General features: G+C 41.3%; 1 protein-coding gene across 2 annotated transcripts; it reads left to right on the forward strand.

Annotated features, from left to right (window-relative positions):
- Positions 1-852: 852 nt before the first annotated feature.
- Positions 853-17,445, forward strand: pcdh12 (protocadherin 12). Of its 2 annotated transcripts, none has more exons than XM_079352186.1 (5): positions 853-4,105; positions 7,219-7,310; positions 10,252-10,400; positions 15,048-15,212; positions 15,453-17,445. In XM_079352186.1, exons 1-5 carry the CDS (start codon positions 1,244-1,246, stop codon positions 15,710-15,712), a joined length of 3,528 nt encoding a protein of 1,175 aa, XP_079208312.1. In that variant the 5' UTR covers positions 853-1,243; the 3' UTR covers positions 15,713-17,445. The 2 variants fall into 2 exon arrangements, with proteins under 2 accessions (XP_079208312.1, XP_079208313.1); XM_079352187.1 differs by having other exon boundaries at positions 7,222-7,310.
- Positions 17,446-17,845: the final 400 nt, after the last annotated feature.

Raw genomic sequence — 17,845 nt, forward strand, 5'->3', positions numbered from 1 at the left:
ATTTACTTTAAAAGGTTAGATATTATGCCCAGTTGGAGAAGTGTGCTGTGAACACACATGTAGATAGCTGACCTTCAGGGCCACTGTAAACAAGAGCTGTGAAGAGATGATCAAATGATCTCCTACCATGATTTTCTGAAAATATATACTGACTGTTTGATGTTGTGGCCTGTGGTCAAAGATGAGCCCTATAATTCATCATAATTACACTTTGGAATAGGGCTGGAATGTGGGTTTTGTCACATTAAGGACAGGCTTCTGAAATGTTTTCAGCATTCACTTCATGCCTGGCTGAATCATCAAGGACATGCAACAAAAACAGCTGTGAGTTCAAAGAAGGGAGCTGTCATTGTGTTCGTTGTCCTTGACCGTAGCCAAATCATACTTTCATAGAAAAGGTACACACAAAGCCTGTCTGCTTTCATGGACAGTTACAAAGCATAGTATTTCTGGTGACTGCCAGCTCTGAATCCATCATAACAACAGGTTACAGGAGTGTCTTTATTTCTACTTCTGTTGTCAGAAGCACTGATGTTTAAATAATTGCACTTAAATCCTACTGTGAATTTACTTTACACAGTCTTTCCAAATGATTTAAGGTGTCAGACTGCAGGTCATGGTGAGTTTATGCAGACTGAAAAAGGGAGAACATGCTTAAGTGACATAGAATTGGTGTCAAGTTTCTTTAAAAGCACTCCAGAGAAGAAGTGAGTTTCCTCAGGGCAGGAGGGTTTTCCTTTGTCTTGAGTCTGGATACATTTGCATATGGCCCTCCTCCTCCATTTGGATTGGCTGGGGCTTCGCTAGCATGTGGAAGCCCACATCCAAACTTTCTCAGTTGGAGCTAAACTTTCATGAGTTGAGGAGGATGAAGTGAGAGGTGGAGGCCAGCAGCTGTATGAGTGAGTAACAAGAGCAGACAGAAAGGTCTGTTAGTGTGTGAACTGAGAGAGTGATGTCTTTAATTGTCTCCTCAATGCTCAGGAGTCTTATTAAAACCAACACACACTCTTTTATTTGGATGAAGTGTTTTGTTTAGTTAAATTAAAGTATTGATGATTTAAATCATCATTTTGTACAATGTTTGATAAAGAAAAGTAAGCTGTTATTTTATTTCTATTTAAAAAAAAAAACCGTTTGAGGACATTTAAAATTTATAGTTAAACTGTTCAATATCTCGGTTTTTAAGCTGATTTTTGGAGATGTTTTGTTAGACACTAGACAGTAGCTTAGTTTCATCATTATGCTGCTGGCTCTGCTCCTGCTGAGTCTTTGCTCTGAAGCTCACTCTACTGAGCCATCATCGATTACTATCCAGTACCGGGTTTGGGAGGAGCAGCCCCCGGGAACCCGTGTTGGCTGTCTGCTGGATGACCTCCGGCAGAGGGATGAAGGTGGCCCTCTAGAGGATTTCCAGGTGGTGGAGCACGGAAAAGCCCTTCCCCTATCTATCAGCACACGAGATGGGGTCGTTTCCACCCAAGGCCGACTGGACAGGGAGGAGCTGTGCAGGGGGTCAGACCTGTGCGAGATGGCCTTTAGTGTCCTCTACAGGAAAAGTGGCGCTGTGAACTGCCTTCGGGTTCGGGTGGAGGTTATGGACCAAAATGACCACAGTCCCACCTTCCCGAGTCTGCTGCAGGAAGTGGAGATCTCAGAGACAGCAAGCCTTAGGATGCGAATCCCACTGGACAGGGCGGTGGATCCTGACGCAGGAGCCAACAGCCTGCAGACGTACTCACTGTCTGTCAACCAACACTTCGCTCTGGATGTAACTGTTGCTCCAGGTGGGACAAAACAGGCCGAGCTAGTGGTAATCAAAGAACTGGACAGGGAGGTTCAAGCCTCATTTGACCTGACTCTGGTTGCTTGGGATAAAGGGAACCCACCAAGGTCGGGGACCACATTAGTCCGTGTTAATATTCAAGACTCAAATGATAACAGCCCCACGTTTGAGGACAGCACCCCCACTGTGGAGCTACCTGAGGATACAGCCCGGGGAACAACCATCATCAATCTCAAGGCCACTGACCCAGACCAGGGAGCCAATGGAGAGGTGGAGTATTCACTCAGTAAGCACACACGCCCCGAGGTTCAGAGGTTATTCTATGTTGAACCCCAAACTGGAGCTGTAAGTATCGCAGCCCCTCTTGACTATGAGGCACATACCTCTTATGAAGTAGTCATACAGGCTCGTGATCGTGGACCCAATGCGATCCCCACACACTGTAAACTGCATGTGAAGCTGAGAGATATAAATGATAATGCGCCAAGGATCCACATGACCTGGACACCACCAAACTCACCTGTGGCGACTGTGCTGGAAGGGGCACAGGAGGACACTTTCCTTGCTCTGGTGATGGTCTCTGATGCAGACTCAGGAGAAAATGGCAAAGTGAGAGCGTACATTCAGCAAGAATCTGGCCCTTTCCGCCTAAAACGTATACATGGAGACAATTACATGATTGTTACCAATGGCAGCCTAGATCGAGAGAAGGTAATGCAGTACAACATCACACTCGTTGCCCAAGACCATGGAGATCCCCCTCTCTCTTGTGTAAAACACCTGCCAGTCCATGTTCTGGATGAGAATGACAATGCCCCAGTGTTCTCAACATCCCTTTATAAGGCTTCCTTCAAGGAGAACAACATGGCAGGCTATAATGCTCTCAAAGTTGAAGCCCACGATGTTGACCTGGAGCTCAGTGGAAGAGTGTCCTACTTCATACACAACTCCAATGAAGTGGACTCTAACTCACAGTCTTTCACAATCCACCCAACTAGTGGTGTCATTAGCGTCCAGCGTCCTTTAGACTATGAGGAATCGCACACCTACTCTTTAATTGTTGAGGCTGTTGATCAAGGTTATCCACCTCTCACAAGCACTGCCAATGTTCAAATTGACATCCAGGATGTGAACGACAACTACCCAGTCATCACAGAACCAAAACCTAGAAAGGGTGTGGCTTCTCTAAGTGTACCTGTAAACGCAAACAAGGGGGAAATTGTTACTGAGCTGGGGAATGACTTGGAAGAGGCATCCACCATTTTGCCAATCAATCATGCTGTAAGAGATGCAGTTGGATTCCTAGCGTCGACTATAAAGGCAGAAGATTCAGATTCAGGGCTGAATGGACAAATAAGCTACCTCATAACTGATGGAAACCCCTACGGACTGTTCCTGCTGGATCAGGCTACAGGTCAGCTGTTTGTTAACGCCACAAATGCAACTGAGCTTATTGGGAAAACCTTCAATGTGAACATTGCTGTGTCTGACATGGGCAGTCCAAGCCTAACCACCAAGGCAACTCTGGAAGTAACCTTCATTAACCTTAGAGACCATCTGAAGAATTCGTCACCTGGCAACCGCGGAGAGCTCAGCTTCACCATGATGATGGCAATCTGCCTTGGTGCTACTTGCCTGCTCCTTCTGTTGGCCATCGCTTTGGTGACAACCTTCTGCCGGCCAGAGAAACGTGACAACCGAGCTTACAACTGCAGAGAGGCAGAATCAACCTACACTCGCCATCCACGGCGACCACAGAAGAATATTAGGAAGTCTGACATCCAGCTAATTCCCGTGATCAGAGGCCGAAAGGAGGAGCCTCCTGAGGATGATAGTGAAGCCCAGCCACTGGCTTTGCCTCCAATGATGCAAGAGGACCAACAAACTGAGAGGCAGTATACCTTAACGTCAGCAGCTATGAACACAAGTGTCCATTCTCAAGGCTACCAAGATGGGGATGCCATTCAACCTGTTACAAACCATTGCAGAACTCTTCGGAAACCTGGCAACATTGAACTGGATGGTAATTTGCCTCTAACACCTGCCACATCGTACCACACTCTTCGAAAATCTAGGAACCATTCATCATCCTCTTCAGTCTCACATTCGAGTACCCTGAAACGAAAGATTCTTGCTGAAGGCCAAGAGGTGGAACCATTCGGTCCAGAACCTCAAGCAACACTCAGGAGGCCAAAAACATCAGAGGGACGAGGGGCTCGTGATGCAGAACAACGGCAGATTCTTCGAAACCTGGTTCGTCTTTCAATGGCTGCGTTTGGAGACTCCATTGAGCTTTCATCAGCTTCCCCAGAAGTGCAGGTGAGTTGTGGCATCTTCCTTCCTTTATCAATGTAATTATTTTTTAATGTGTTCTTATTAACATTTCCATCTATGTCTTAAACATGAACACTAATGTGCTGCAGCTAGAACTCATTTAAATGTCATTTACCTTCATCTAAAATGTGGGATCACATTTATTTCAACATGTGCTTACAGTTAGTGTTAAAGTAATTAAGTCTTCCCCCCCTGCAGGCCTTGAGATTAATCTGAAGTGAAGTCCATTAGAGAGGAGAGAGTAGGAGCCCCAGCCCCCACCTACCCTACATACTCACACACAGACCAGCTTCCCTTACATTTTCCCAGCAGCGTCTGCTTTTGCAGCCTTCTGTATGATGACTTACTCAGACAGCCTCAAGGCTGGAGTCGGGTGGGGGCTGTAACAAGCTGACGGATGGCTGTGAAGCTAAAGAGCAGCAAGTTTATTCAGGTGCTCATGTGTCACAGACGGTAATCCCCTTAGAAAAAGTCTGACAGCCCCCCTTTTTGTTTTTGTTTAACTGCATATCACATATCAGATTCATATTGAAACCAGAAAATGAGGAGGAGGAGAGAGATTAACTCTTTTACTCCGCTGGATGGGGGGTCTGGAGAGGTTCAGGGGGTAGTCCCGGCCAGCTAAAGTAAGCTGTGATGTGTTTGTGGTGTAATCTTACACCGCTCTGACACGCTGCTCTGTCACTTACAAATGACCCCAAAAATCACTTTTAACAAGCTGAGCTGCTGCTGGGGAAAGATAAACAGCCCAGGCTAAAACTCAAAATGCAGAGTAGGATATCAAACCAAAGCAAACAGATACTGTTTTTACACACATTTAATCATTAGTGAGAGATGTGGGCTAGACATTAAATAACAAAAAAACGTTTTTGTTATTTAATCAGTTTGGTAAAGTTTGTGATGTGCTGTCTTTAATCAAACTGCAGAGGTCTGAAGTTGTTACCTGTGATTGAGTGATATTGGCCTGAGAAAAAGGGCATTTCCAATAGATTCACTCTAGTCTCTGTTTTTGCAGGTCTTGGATCCGAATCCTAAAAAAGAATCCTTCATAAAAAATAAAAACTTTATTATCAACGATTAAATACAAAATAAATTGAAACAGACGCTAAAAAAAATTCAAAGTTGGGTAAAAGTTACAGTGAAGACTTATCGTTAAAAATCACATCATAATGTATATTTTACAATCCTTTATATAAACAGAAGAATCTCCAACCTTGATTGAAATGAGTTCTAGCAACTTTCTGGGACTTTGTTCCAGATATACAGAGCATAAAAACTGAACGCTGTTCCTTCATGTTTGGTTCAGATTCTGGGGACAGAAAGCAGACCTGACCAAGATAGTCCGAGTGGTCTGAATAGTTCATATTTATTCAGTAGGCAACTATTGTATTTTGGCTCTAAACCAGTCAGTGCTTAATAAACCAGCAGGAGTATTTTAGAATCATTTATCTGAGCCAGTGACTGAGAGCCAGTGTAAAGACCTCAGATGAGTGTTAACTTTTAAAATGAAGTATTTCTGTAGAAATCTTTCGATCTCTAATGACATAAATACCACAATGTGACAGATGCACGTTGAGTTACAGACTCAAATTGACTAAAATATGTCTGTCTAATTGAAGTCATATTGGAGTGGTTATACAAAGAATGGAAAGTATGCAACTTCCTCTCTAATAACATTAAATTAACAGGGGAAAAAACGAAAGATGAAACTTCACTTAAAAAATGAGAATTCAGTTAAAAAAAGGACAAAGAAGAAGACATAATGACACCATATTGACATTAGAAATTGTTTAAAACACTTTAAACTGAAGAACTGCTGTGCCAAACAATGCTAGTAAGGGAAAAAGTTTTTGCCAACGCCCAACAGACCAGAACAAAGAGCTTTGCCCCGTCCGGCACCCTCACGTGAGGCCCATTAGAGAAAGGAAGAGGCCTTCATTTTTTACTCAGCATCCCCTCTCCTCCTCCCCCGTAGTCGGCCTAGTTGGCACTCCTCAGGCTTCAGATTACTGTCCTCCCATGAGGTTGAAGAGGAAAAGGCCTGATGGACGCCTGTAGAGGGGGATTTACCATTCACCTCTACCTCTACACATACACACAAACAGAGGCACACATATCTCCTCTCGTCCATAATTCGGAGCCCATCCTAACAGGAAACGGGCCAGAGAAGAATAGGCTTTTACGTAGAGGCCATTTCCCGTCCCTGCAGCAGCATGCACGTGCAAAAACACACAAATGTCACGGCTAAAACCAAGTCACATATTAGCAAGCAAGCAAGCACACAAATGCTTACCTTCCACATTGTGTGTGTGTGTGTTTGTGTTTCCTCCCTGGTGTACAGAGTGTATCCGCTATATAAGAGAGCTGTCAGCAGAAAGCTCAGAGCAGTGAGACGGACACAGCCGCTCGGTTCTCACACAGCAAAAAAAAAAAAAAGAAAAGGAAAAAAAAGGAAAATGTTTATTCTCTCTCTACCTGAGCATCCCTGAAATCATTCAATGTTGAACCAGCTTTTACAAAACAAATACACACTCACCCGACTCACATCTCCACAATATTTCATCAGGCTTCACTCTGTGATCCACTTTAAGCGTTTATATTAACAATAACAAAACTCATAGATCAATTGGAGATCTGTCATGTCCTCTCATTGGCTACATGGTACACTTACTGCAGGTTGGACTAGCTGCCTATCACAAATTTACTGGTTTAACTTGAACCTGCACCTTTTCCCTGTAAATGAGAGGAGCACCAGTGGATGTGCAATTTTGGATTAAATCTACTGACGCTTGTGACAAGTAAAATACTCCCCTGCAGAAGACATTTTAATGGTGAAACCAACAGTTGAAACATGAATGTTTGGTGAAGTGCGCAAGGCGGTTTCTATACAACATCCTCAAGGGTCCAGGAAGTTTACCCTTTAAAAAAAATGTTTTGTCAATGTGCAGTAAACAACAAACCTAAACAAACTAATGAAGAAGTAATGTTTGCAACGCTCAAAGATTTAATTTCAGATCCGCTTGTGACTGAAAGATGAATGTAAAGTCATTATTTTAACCCTGTTTTCCCCTCTCTCGTCCTCCTCCTAATGCCTGCAGCAGATCTCCCAGCTCCTCTCTCTCCTCCACCAGGGTCAGCTGCAGCCGAGGCCAAACTTCAGAGGGAACAAATACTCTCATCGGAACGGCAGGTCGGTTTCACTGCTCCTCCTCCTCCTCCTCTGTCCTTACATTCCTCCATCCTTCATACATCATCACATTCCTCTGAAGGAGAAACGCAACAAAACCGTGACAAAGCCGAACCAAGTAGATGTTCAAATATCAATACTTGATGCAAAGAGTTCAGTTTAGAGATTCTTGTCTCATTTTGATGTAAAATGTTTTTTTGTTTTTTTTACTATGAATTCAACCTTTAGTGTTGTGTGTTTAGTAGATGTTTAGGAATGGAGGTAAAAGCAGGGCAGGACTTCTTTCAGTAGATGATGTGTCATTTACTGCTGCTGTAATCCTTCTGCTGTTGTAATTCTTCATTTGAATCTAGTTTTATATGAATTGGTGAGAAGGACCTCACACTGTCTGTCTCCTGTGGTTTTCAGTCTGAGGTTTTCTAAATAAGAAGATAACGCGACAGTGAGGCTGGGTTTAGTTTGTGGAGTGTTTCTGTTTTCACCACCAACACACCATCAAGTGGTTTTTGAGTAATAATGAGGACACAATCTCAGACACAGTGTTGTTATGATTAAAACATTTGTTATGCTGAATGAGCTTTTTTTGAAAGCAGAAAAGAGTTGTTACATCACTATGTTTAAGTCCACCACAGACACCTTTGTCATTTTACATCATAGAGCAGTTGAATTCCCGATCTATGTGACCTCTGTGTTTTATTTGGACCACATTTAGCATTTCTTGACAAAATGTTGTTGTTGTTTTTTTTTCTTAAACAAGGTGGATTCCCTCTTGTTGTGCAAGATAAAATGTGTTTTTGTTAATTGAATCTGGTGGCTTTTTGTGGTTTACAAAGCATCTCAGTCTTTATCAAAAAGCTTAATCTCAGTAGGGATCCTTTTTATAATTTTGACAGACACGTAAAACATTCGGAGCCAATATCAAAAACGGGTAATAATTATTAGCTATCACCTTTTTTTTCTTTGATCAGGCACATTTGCCGGAAAGTCTTACAGTTTTTGCATTTCCCCAAACTGCATTTGCTGAATGTTTCCTCTGTGTTGGCCTATGACTTTTAGATGGTTAAAATGAGGCATGTGGCTAAACAAATCCACATTCTCCTCCTTTTGACCTTGAACTCTTAATTCACAGCTTGTCATCAGAACAGACAAAATCTTGACCCTTTCCTCCTCTTTTCCTTCACTCTCTTCATCAGCAGTCGTTTGTTTCAGAGCCAGCTGGCTGCAGGTTTCAGACTGTGATCAGTGCAGCGCTCTCTGATCAAACCAGGCTGACTCTGATAGCGGACATTAAAGGACAATGCTATCTTTTTTTTTTAAGAGCTCGCAGGTGTTTCTTTTACACACTGCACTGTTTTAAATATACGCATGGTCAACTTGCACAGATTTTAAACTATACTTTTATCATCCAGAGCCACACTGGCTTCTTTTTTATTTGTCTGTAAAGCGACAAAAGTTGTCACTGACGAATGTCTTCCTCACTGACCTACTAACCTGCTGTGACTGAAATAACAGCAGCAGACAAACAGGACACAAAGTCCAAAATTTAATGTCACAGGAAGAGTGTCTCATAACCCCAAAGACTGTCCTTGTGTGTGTGTGTGTGTGTGTGTGTGTGTGTAGGTGTGTGTGTGTGTGTGTGTGTGTGTGTGTGTGTGTGTGTGTATAAAGGCAGGTTTTAGCAGCTCTTCTCTTTGTGATTCAGACAGGAAGCAGCCATCTCAGCGTCACTGTGGCGATGAGATTAGAGCTGACATCACCTTGATACACACAAGGCACTGTTTCAACCCCAATTCACACCACGCACACCCAAACACGCATCTCACTGTACCTGTCAGGTCCTGTGGCTGATCGTTGAACATTTGTAAGAATTGATCCTCCCGAAGGGCCAAAATACACAACTTTTCATTGAAGAAATGTGATTGGTTGAAAAATATCTGAAATATGGGTCTGGATTTTCCATGAAGGAGTTGGTGGTGGCTCCTGAGGTCGGACCAGTTATGGACCACTCCTGTAAAGAACTTGCTTTGCTCATTCCAGACATTTGACACTGGTGTTACAGTCAGGGTAAAACTGTTTTAGTTTATATTGTGAAAAAAAAAGAAAAAAAAAGAAAACAAGCAGTAACTAGGCTACATATCCTTACTATCAAATATTTAATCTATTGTAGACCGGAATGAAATGATGTAGCATCCATGTGTCAGAGTGACTAACTCGTTTGTGAGCTCACCTTTATCTGTCTGAGCCTGCCTGCAGCCTCACACTCTGATGCTATAGATATGCAGGGTTAACTGTGTGTGTGTGTGTGTGTGTGTGTGTGTGTGTGTGTGTGTGTGCATGCCTCACGCGTTTATCAATGGATTAGTCACCTGAAACCTCAGGCATTTTATCAACATCTTATCTCACTACACCAAACCTCTGGTCTTCTCCTTCAGATTTCACACTGCAGTTCTGTCTGTATTTCTATCAGGATTTGTCTTCTTTGTTTCTCAGTGAAAATGACAGACAGTCTGGGGGAACAAAGTCTAAAAAAAAAATCTGTTAAGAAATGATTTTTTTAGTTATCAATTTCAGTAGACTGATTTCTACTGCACAAGCTGACAGACGTCTGAAAGCACCATGGCAACAACAAGTGTGTAGGTTTAATGTGTCAATTTATCGGTCATGATTTAGCAACTACCGTCGTTAGCTTACTATTATTAATGATGCTGAGTGTGTGTTTGTATGAAGTCAACATCCCAGTGATGTTCTTCTTCAAATCAGAACTCAAGGACTGTCTCTGGACCAATCAGATTGCTTGTTTGAAACTAACTGTTGCATTAAAAGAGTTCACCCTTGATGAGTGGACAATATGAACAAAAATCCATCACCAACTTTCACTCATGTAAGGAAAGTGACGTCCTTTCTTGTGTACATTTATGGTTGTGTGTGTGTTTGTACTCTACAGGTACGGTCAGGACTGCTCTGATTGGCAGAGCACCAAAGACAGCGGACACGGAGAGAGTGAGGCTGGAGACGTCGACTGGGAACCAGGAAGAGAGTCTCCTATTGACCCCCATCTGGAGGAAGGGCTTAACAACTTGCTCAACAACCCAGGTACACAACGTGTTATCAATCATTAGTTGTTTATGCAGTTAAATCATCCCTTTTAATGTCAGTACATCAATTTAAAAAATAGCTGAAGTAGTAAACATAAAGGCCTAACACATCCACCAAAACTATGAGTAAAAACAATTTGATGTTTGTGTATCAGTGTTTCTTTTGTTTCTGTTTACTCACCTTCTATTGTAACTCTGTAAATTCTTCTAGTGTTTAGTTTGTAGTGAAACTTTTTGATCCATCAGGACAAAAGCAGCTGATCTTTGACCCGTGCAGCACATACAAACTGCTCACTTACAATGGACACACACTGACACATGTAGAAAACAGGAAGACTGCAGGAAATAACACAACAGCAAGGTTATACATCCACATCCACCCTGCACTCATCTGGATTCCTTTCTACAACTTCCCTTTTTAAGATTCATACTACGGATAGACGTTTATTTTTCCTCAAATACAATGTTTTCAGCCTTGACATTTCAACTTAACTTTATTTAAAAAAGGCTTATGTGAACGATTGACGATGTTGCATTAGCTTTGACAAATGACCATTTGCAATACCAGTCATCAGAAAGTGTTAGCATGTTGTTATTATTGTTTGTGTATAAGCTAATAAGCATGTAAAAGTAATAAACTTTAGAGTCTCTATACCATGGCAATAATCATGACAGCATTATTAGCATGTTGATGTAGGTTTATTTAGTGTGATCAAATTAGCATTCTCTATTGGGGTTAGCAAATCAGTATAAAAACATGTTAGTCCTATTGTGCAACAGTAACGGCCATCTTTTTTAACGTCTCTGGTTCCAGAAGTACATTTCCTTATAATCCCTCATTGACATTTTAGAAAATCCTTTTATCAATACTTCTTTATACTGAAAGCAAGCAAGCCAGCTACCCGAATTCTCGTGACAATATACCAAATGTAGGCCCACTGAAAATATCTAACAAGTCACTGCTCATGTTGTTTGCTTCTGAAGCTCATAAAGAATCCACAGTATTCATTTCAGTACTTTTTAGATCCAGCTAAAAACTCCTATATTCTATATATATATTTATATATTTCATTTTGACATTACAATGTTTGGTGGTAAGCATCCTCGCATTTGAAGGTGTTGTTCTGAAAGCATAACTTTTGTACAATAACCATGGTGCTTTTGCTGCTTTCACTCCATGCACGTGTTGTGTTATTCACCTCCAGATATAACATTTAGCACTCATCAGTCACTCTCTGGCCAGTTGTTTTTCTTTAATGGGTCTGATTGTCTTTAATTTGAATTACTGAACCCTGACCATCCTTTTTTTTTCTCTCAGTCTAAACAAGAAGTTATAGCTGCCAAATGTCTAAGGCTCATTGTTTATTTGGGAGTAGTGCAGTGGTATGTAGGCCAGCACCTGAAATTGTCTGAGTGTGTACAGTTTGGTGTGTGTTGTGTTTAACAGTTTCTTCCTGGCATTGTGGCGCTCAGAGCCCTGGGGTGAGCGGAGGGGTTTACCGCCTGATGATGGTGGAGCGAGCTCCACTTTATGACTGGAGAGAGGGAAACAAAGAACGAGTGGGAGTATGTTGTTGTGTGTGTGTGTGTGTGTGTGTGTGTGTGTGTGTGTGTGTGAGATGCTTGACTCACCTCTCGCCTGCAGGCTCTATTATCAGTGTAACTCACACCAGAGTCCTGTGACAGCCCAGTGTGTGCTGAAGCTTTGATGAAGACGTCGCAGTAACACATTCCCTTCTGTACTTTATTTCTCTCACCTGTAAATACTTCTTCTTCAAACCTGTCACTATGAATCATACAAACACATTCGGGCTCTTTGTAAAGGGCTGAAGATGAAGTTACCGCTGTTGAAAGCAGAATGTGTGGCTCGGAGTATTTCTACTTTTTTTCTTCTTTAGCCGTTCTCAGGTGTGTCTAGGTTAAATATCTTTTTTGTAATTTTTTTTATTTTTTTTTAATGTTGAAGTCAAACTTAACCACGTGTACATGTAAAAATATTGGTTTTCCGGCACTTTACTAGAATTAGAAATCACAGTTTTATGAAACAGCAGAACTCAACTGATTTATCACATACTCACATGACCTGCCTCAGAGGCCTGGAAGGCAAAAAAAGAGCTCAGGAAAGACTTGTCCACCATTGAACCCTCTGTGGAGCTGCAGCACAGGCTTGTTGATTTTACATCTCTTCAAAATGACGCAAGTTTACATCATCTGACAAGCATAGAAAACTGTGATGTTGAGATAAAGTGCAAGTTTGGGGCACTTCTGAACCATACAAAGATCCCAGGACTCTATTTCAGTCTCTTAAGGCCAACCAGGCCCTTCTTTGCCAGGACTTCACTTGGTGATTTTTACATGTACTGTATTTAGTTGAGAGTCCTTCCTTGATAGAAGGTGTAAAGTCATATTAATTTGAAATCAGTGTACAACCAACATAAATCAAACCTTCACTGTCAAATTTGAAATATTTATTGGTGAATTTATTCTCCATTAAAATCAGTGTTGCTATTTCTGTGAAAAGTCCTCTGCTGGTTTGGCATCACAAGAGTTCAAAGTTGATGAGTGAAGGTTAATCCACGGGTCCACAAAAACACGTGGACTGAGCAGAATGTCGGTTGTAAGCGGGCAGGCTTTTATCTGGGATGGATCTGCTGAAACTCGATGCGTTATGTTATTGAAAGAGTATTCTGTGTTTGGAGGATCTCTGGTGAAAAACTGCCAAAACAGAAAAAGGAAAGAAGAGAAGAGAGGGGGGGGGGGGGGGGGGGGGTTAACTCCGAGGGCAATCTGAGCCACACTCGATGTATATCTGTGTGTGTGCGCGCTAGTTAGTTAAATCTCTGCATCTGGTTGTGGTTACATGAAGGAGACCGCGACTCTTCAGATCAGTCTGAGCTGAGAGATGAAGCATGTTGAACTTTTACTCCAATACATTCATCTGCCTGCTGGAGTCACTGTTAGCACATCCAGCATTACATAAATATAGATCTATATATAACGAGGTATGCTGTCTTCATGCTTCATTCAGAAGTAAATACATCGTTTGTGTAAAATTGAATGTTCCCTTATAGCACATTATTGCAGATTTGTGAGTGAAATGACAATCTCCAGTTTTTTTTCTCCTCATCTCTTGGTCCTTATGTAATCCTCCTGTCATAAACTTATCTTAACTTCATGCTGAGAAACTCTTTCATGCTTTTTAGATTAAATTAGATCAGAAGAAACTTAAATAGCTCTGAATACAACCAGGAAGATCAGGACATAAACAGGATGAGGATACGATCAGAGAAAACGAGGCTGTGAAACAGAAGACACTGCAGTTGTTTTTTTTTTTTTTCTCCTCCAGCAGCTTTTACACAAAATGAAAAAATGAGACGAGGTCGGATAATCATCTTGAATGTGTTTGTCTGTGACTCAGTGAGTCGGTTTGTGTGTTGTCGCTCTGACACACCCTGCGTTTACGCCTCTGACACTGACTGAATGTCACACAGGAGGCAGCCAACTGGCCAAGAGTTATTTTTTGTTGTTTTCTTCATGGTGATGTGGACGTGATGTTTAGTCACATGTTGGAGTGTGCAGGACGCCGTGGAAGGAGGAAAAAAGCATGTTGACAGCAGCCAGATAAAACCAGTGTGTCACTTCCTTCTTCTCTTCCTGATGGCTTCACGTCCAGTTGTTATAGAGAAAGAAAAGGCCACATAACCCTTTATCTCTCAACTGCACTTAAAGGCTGTACTAGGACATAAACAGTATCACAACAATATTTCTGTTTAAAGATGTCAGACAAGTCTAAATGAAGGTTGAACTTTTTTTTTTTCTAAAATCTGCTCTGACTTGATGACAGTGTCTTTTAAGTTTTCAGGAAGAGCAAAATGCAAACCAGCGCAGAATAAACGTCTGTGATTGGTCTGTCCGACAGTGAATAAATCATTTACTGTTATCTTCCCTTTCTTAAGCTATAATACATAAGAAATACTGTCCAGTCTGCTGACTCCTGGAGTGTAGAGGTTCACATGATTCCTTCCTAAATTCAGACGATGCAAAGATAAGATGCAAACTATAGCCAGCTAATACAGTAGTTCTAGAGAACAGAAAAACACTGCTGCAGAGACAGAAAGTTCTACTCGTTTGTTCATTTGTTGATCGCACACACCATCATCATTCACCACCTCTGATATGCTCTCATGCATGTGTTGGGAACTTACTGTTTTAAGAAAAAGAGGATATGCTTGGTAACCCTTTTATATAACAATTATATATTCATATAAAATCCTACAAAGCTGAACTCTCTATAGTGACATTCAAAGGGATGATGATGGAGAAAAGGTCACAAAGAGTAAACCCTTTCAGCAGGATCGATTGTGTTCAGTGGAGACCATGAATCTTAATGTTTACAAGGATATGAAAAGGCAACATATTTAAGAAGATCACGGCAGGGAAAGTTCAACCTTTTTTTCTCCGTTAAATAATAATCCAAAGATTCTAGAAGTTGTTAGTGAGTTTTTTTCTTCATCATTTCACACATTGTTTAAATCATGGCACGATTCATCCTCCGGTTCTTCTTAAAGAGGCAGAATGTGATTAAAAAAAAAAAAAAAGCAGTTCTAACATCTTCTGTATCATGCCTCCTTCTCGTTGTCTGCAGACGACGTCTTCGCCGATATCAATGATCCAGCCTGGATGGCCAGACTCTCTCTGCCCCTCACTGCTGATTATCATGACAATGTGTTTGTCCCTAACGGGCCTCCGTCCCCTGAAACTGAGCTCCTTCCCCGGGATGGCCTGGACAGCTCGTCCTTCTCCACCTTCGGTAAAAAACACAAAGAACTTTTGAACTCTATCTTCATAAGATTATTAGAGATATACCTTCTGGATTAAAATGGCTGCAAAATTTGTTAACATAAAATATTTAATACTTTTAATGCAAAATTATTATTAGAAGAAAGAAATTGTTTGTGAATTGTGAATTATTAGAAGCTTTTCTTTTTGAATTCTGTTCACAAATATATCACTTTTTCACACCCCTCCCTCTCCGCTTCCTCCTCCTCAGGTAAAACTCCAGAGAAGGACGGCCCACTGGGCGGAGCCCTCCTGTCTGAGGTCAGCACACTGTTTGAGATGCTGATGACTCAGAAGGCCGACACCCATCCCGGCCCGCGACCCGACGTCCTGTACCGACTCTCTGCAGCGTATCGCCGCTCGCTGGGCCTTGATGGCACCGCCACGACTGCAGCAGGAAATACTGCAAAGAACTCTGGGAACTCTGAGAAGAGGTCGGGCCTGGCTCCGACCACTGGACTTTATCAATGAGTGTAAAATGTGTTCATTAAACACTGGAAGAGAATGAAGATGCTCAGAGCAGAACGTAAAAAAAAGTCTGTGCTGGAGATGTGTGTTTGGAGTTTGGAGGCATTATGTGGTAAAAATACTTTAATATGATTGAAATGACTTCAACTGTAAATAACACTGCTACGATGAACCTTCTTTTGTCGAATCTGAACTTAAATATAAGGAGGAGGGCCTTTTAACACTCCTGTGCCTTTAAGAAAACTGAAAGTCTGACAGAAGACAGATTCAATTCCAACATGAAGCTCGGTTTTGATTCTTCTGTCAACATGAATGACACTTCTCAGGTCCTTTCTAGTTCATGTCATGTTCCCACAAACAGATTCACACCAGATTGAAAATTCGGCTTCACACATTCAGGGGAAAATTAAGCGATGTCGTCCTGGCTACTCTCAAACGTGCACAAAAAGTACCCATCTAAGCACGTACTTACAAAATCCTCTGAATTTTGAAGGTTTATTTTGTGGGGGATTGTTGTGTCTTTATTTAGAGATAGGACAGTCCTTTCCAATTACCAGACAGACAGCCATGAATGACCTCAAACTAGTAGTTGTCGTAGTAAAGTATGTGCTGGCCTCATGTAGAGGTTTGGGTAATGTAGTTTCAACTTCTCGCAAATGTTCTTGGTTAAACTTGGGACAGAGATAGGTGGTTTTTACTCTTTGCAGTAAAGTCCCCTTTTTTGTGTGTGAATTATGAACTACTGATTCAGGATGCAAAAGGCTGCGTTGCATCGATTGTTACGATTGAGGATGAGTTCACATCGATACTGTTGGACAGAGCAAACAGAATGCTGATAAAATGTATCTTCGAGATGTTTTTATTCAAGCTTTAAAGTGTGTCTTCTCATTTTGATGGGGGGGGGGGAGCTTTTGATCTGGATCAGAGATAAGAGAGGTGGACAGACTGATTAAAGAATGGCGATGTAGGAAGTAGTTGAAAACAGATGTGTTAAACATGACATATTCTGGTAAGGAGCTGCTAAAGGTCTTTTTTGAATAAGTCAATAAATAAGGAAGCATCAGGCCAGGCTATTCAGGTTTCATTAGCATTAAATGCACACAAATGCAACAGACAAAGACGCCTACTACTAAAGATGAACTGAAAGGAAGACAGTTTAGTTAACAAATATTTCATTTGAAAGACAATTGAAGAACAACAGATTTTAAGTAAAGGAAAAAAAGGAAGTGAAAACAGGAGTTTCAATCAGCGTTGTCAAAAACATGAATGAGGTGAATGTGAGAGTATACAATGTCTGCTCTTTAAAAACAGTGAAACGATCCAGTTCGAACAGACGGAGAGTCTGTGTGGATGTTACAAACTTGGCTTCTGTTATGTTTTGCGGGCCATCAGAATGCGAGCCAGCGACCTGGAGGAAATGTGCCTTTGTCTTTTTGTTTCTCCTCAAGACTCAACATAAAGGAAAAAGAATGCAGGGAAGAAAATGTGTTTGTTGACAGTGAAAACGTCTGGACCTCCCTCATTCAACAACTGCCCAAAGCAAACTGATTGCCTCGATTTTGGCACATTAACAATTTTTATACCAGTTGCCATAACTCTCAAATTGTGTCTTCAAGCTTTTGTCACTTATGTATTTTTCCGAACCAGACGAACAGCACTTTGTAAATAGTTTTTTTCAAGAAAACCTTTTTATATTGATTTATTTTCTTTTTAAATAAAGTCTGTATAATTTTCAACAGTTTGTTTGTTCACATCATGTGTATTACAGTCAAACAGCATTCAGTGTGTGTGTCCGTTTTTCTGAGGATTCAAAGACCTTCACAAAAAATGAACAACAGCACCAACCGGTGGTCTCTGGAGGTAACACAGATGCAGAAACACTCAAATACTTTGAATGCAGTTCTGAAAACCGCTCGTTCTTTAACTAAATCTCCTCAGCGTGAAGATATCAACTCAAAGTATTGATAGTATAGTAGCATGATCCATGTTTTGAAAATTATATTGGCTGATGTCAATCATCATCAGAGGTGTGTGTTATTGCTTCAGAATGGGGGAAGACATCCTTTCAACACAGGCTCTCATGAGGGTGTATGAACAGCATTTTTTTTATTATTATTTATTGTTATTATTATTTAC

This window comes from Symphodus melops (genome assembly GCF_947650265.1).
Source record: "Symphodus melops genome assembly, chromosome: 9".
In the NCBI taxonomy this organism is placed as follows: domain Eukaryota; kingdom Metazoa; phylum Chordata; class Actinopteri; order Labriformes; family Labridae; genus Symphodus; species Symphodus melops.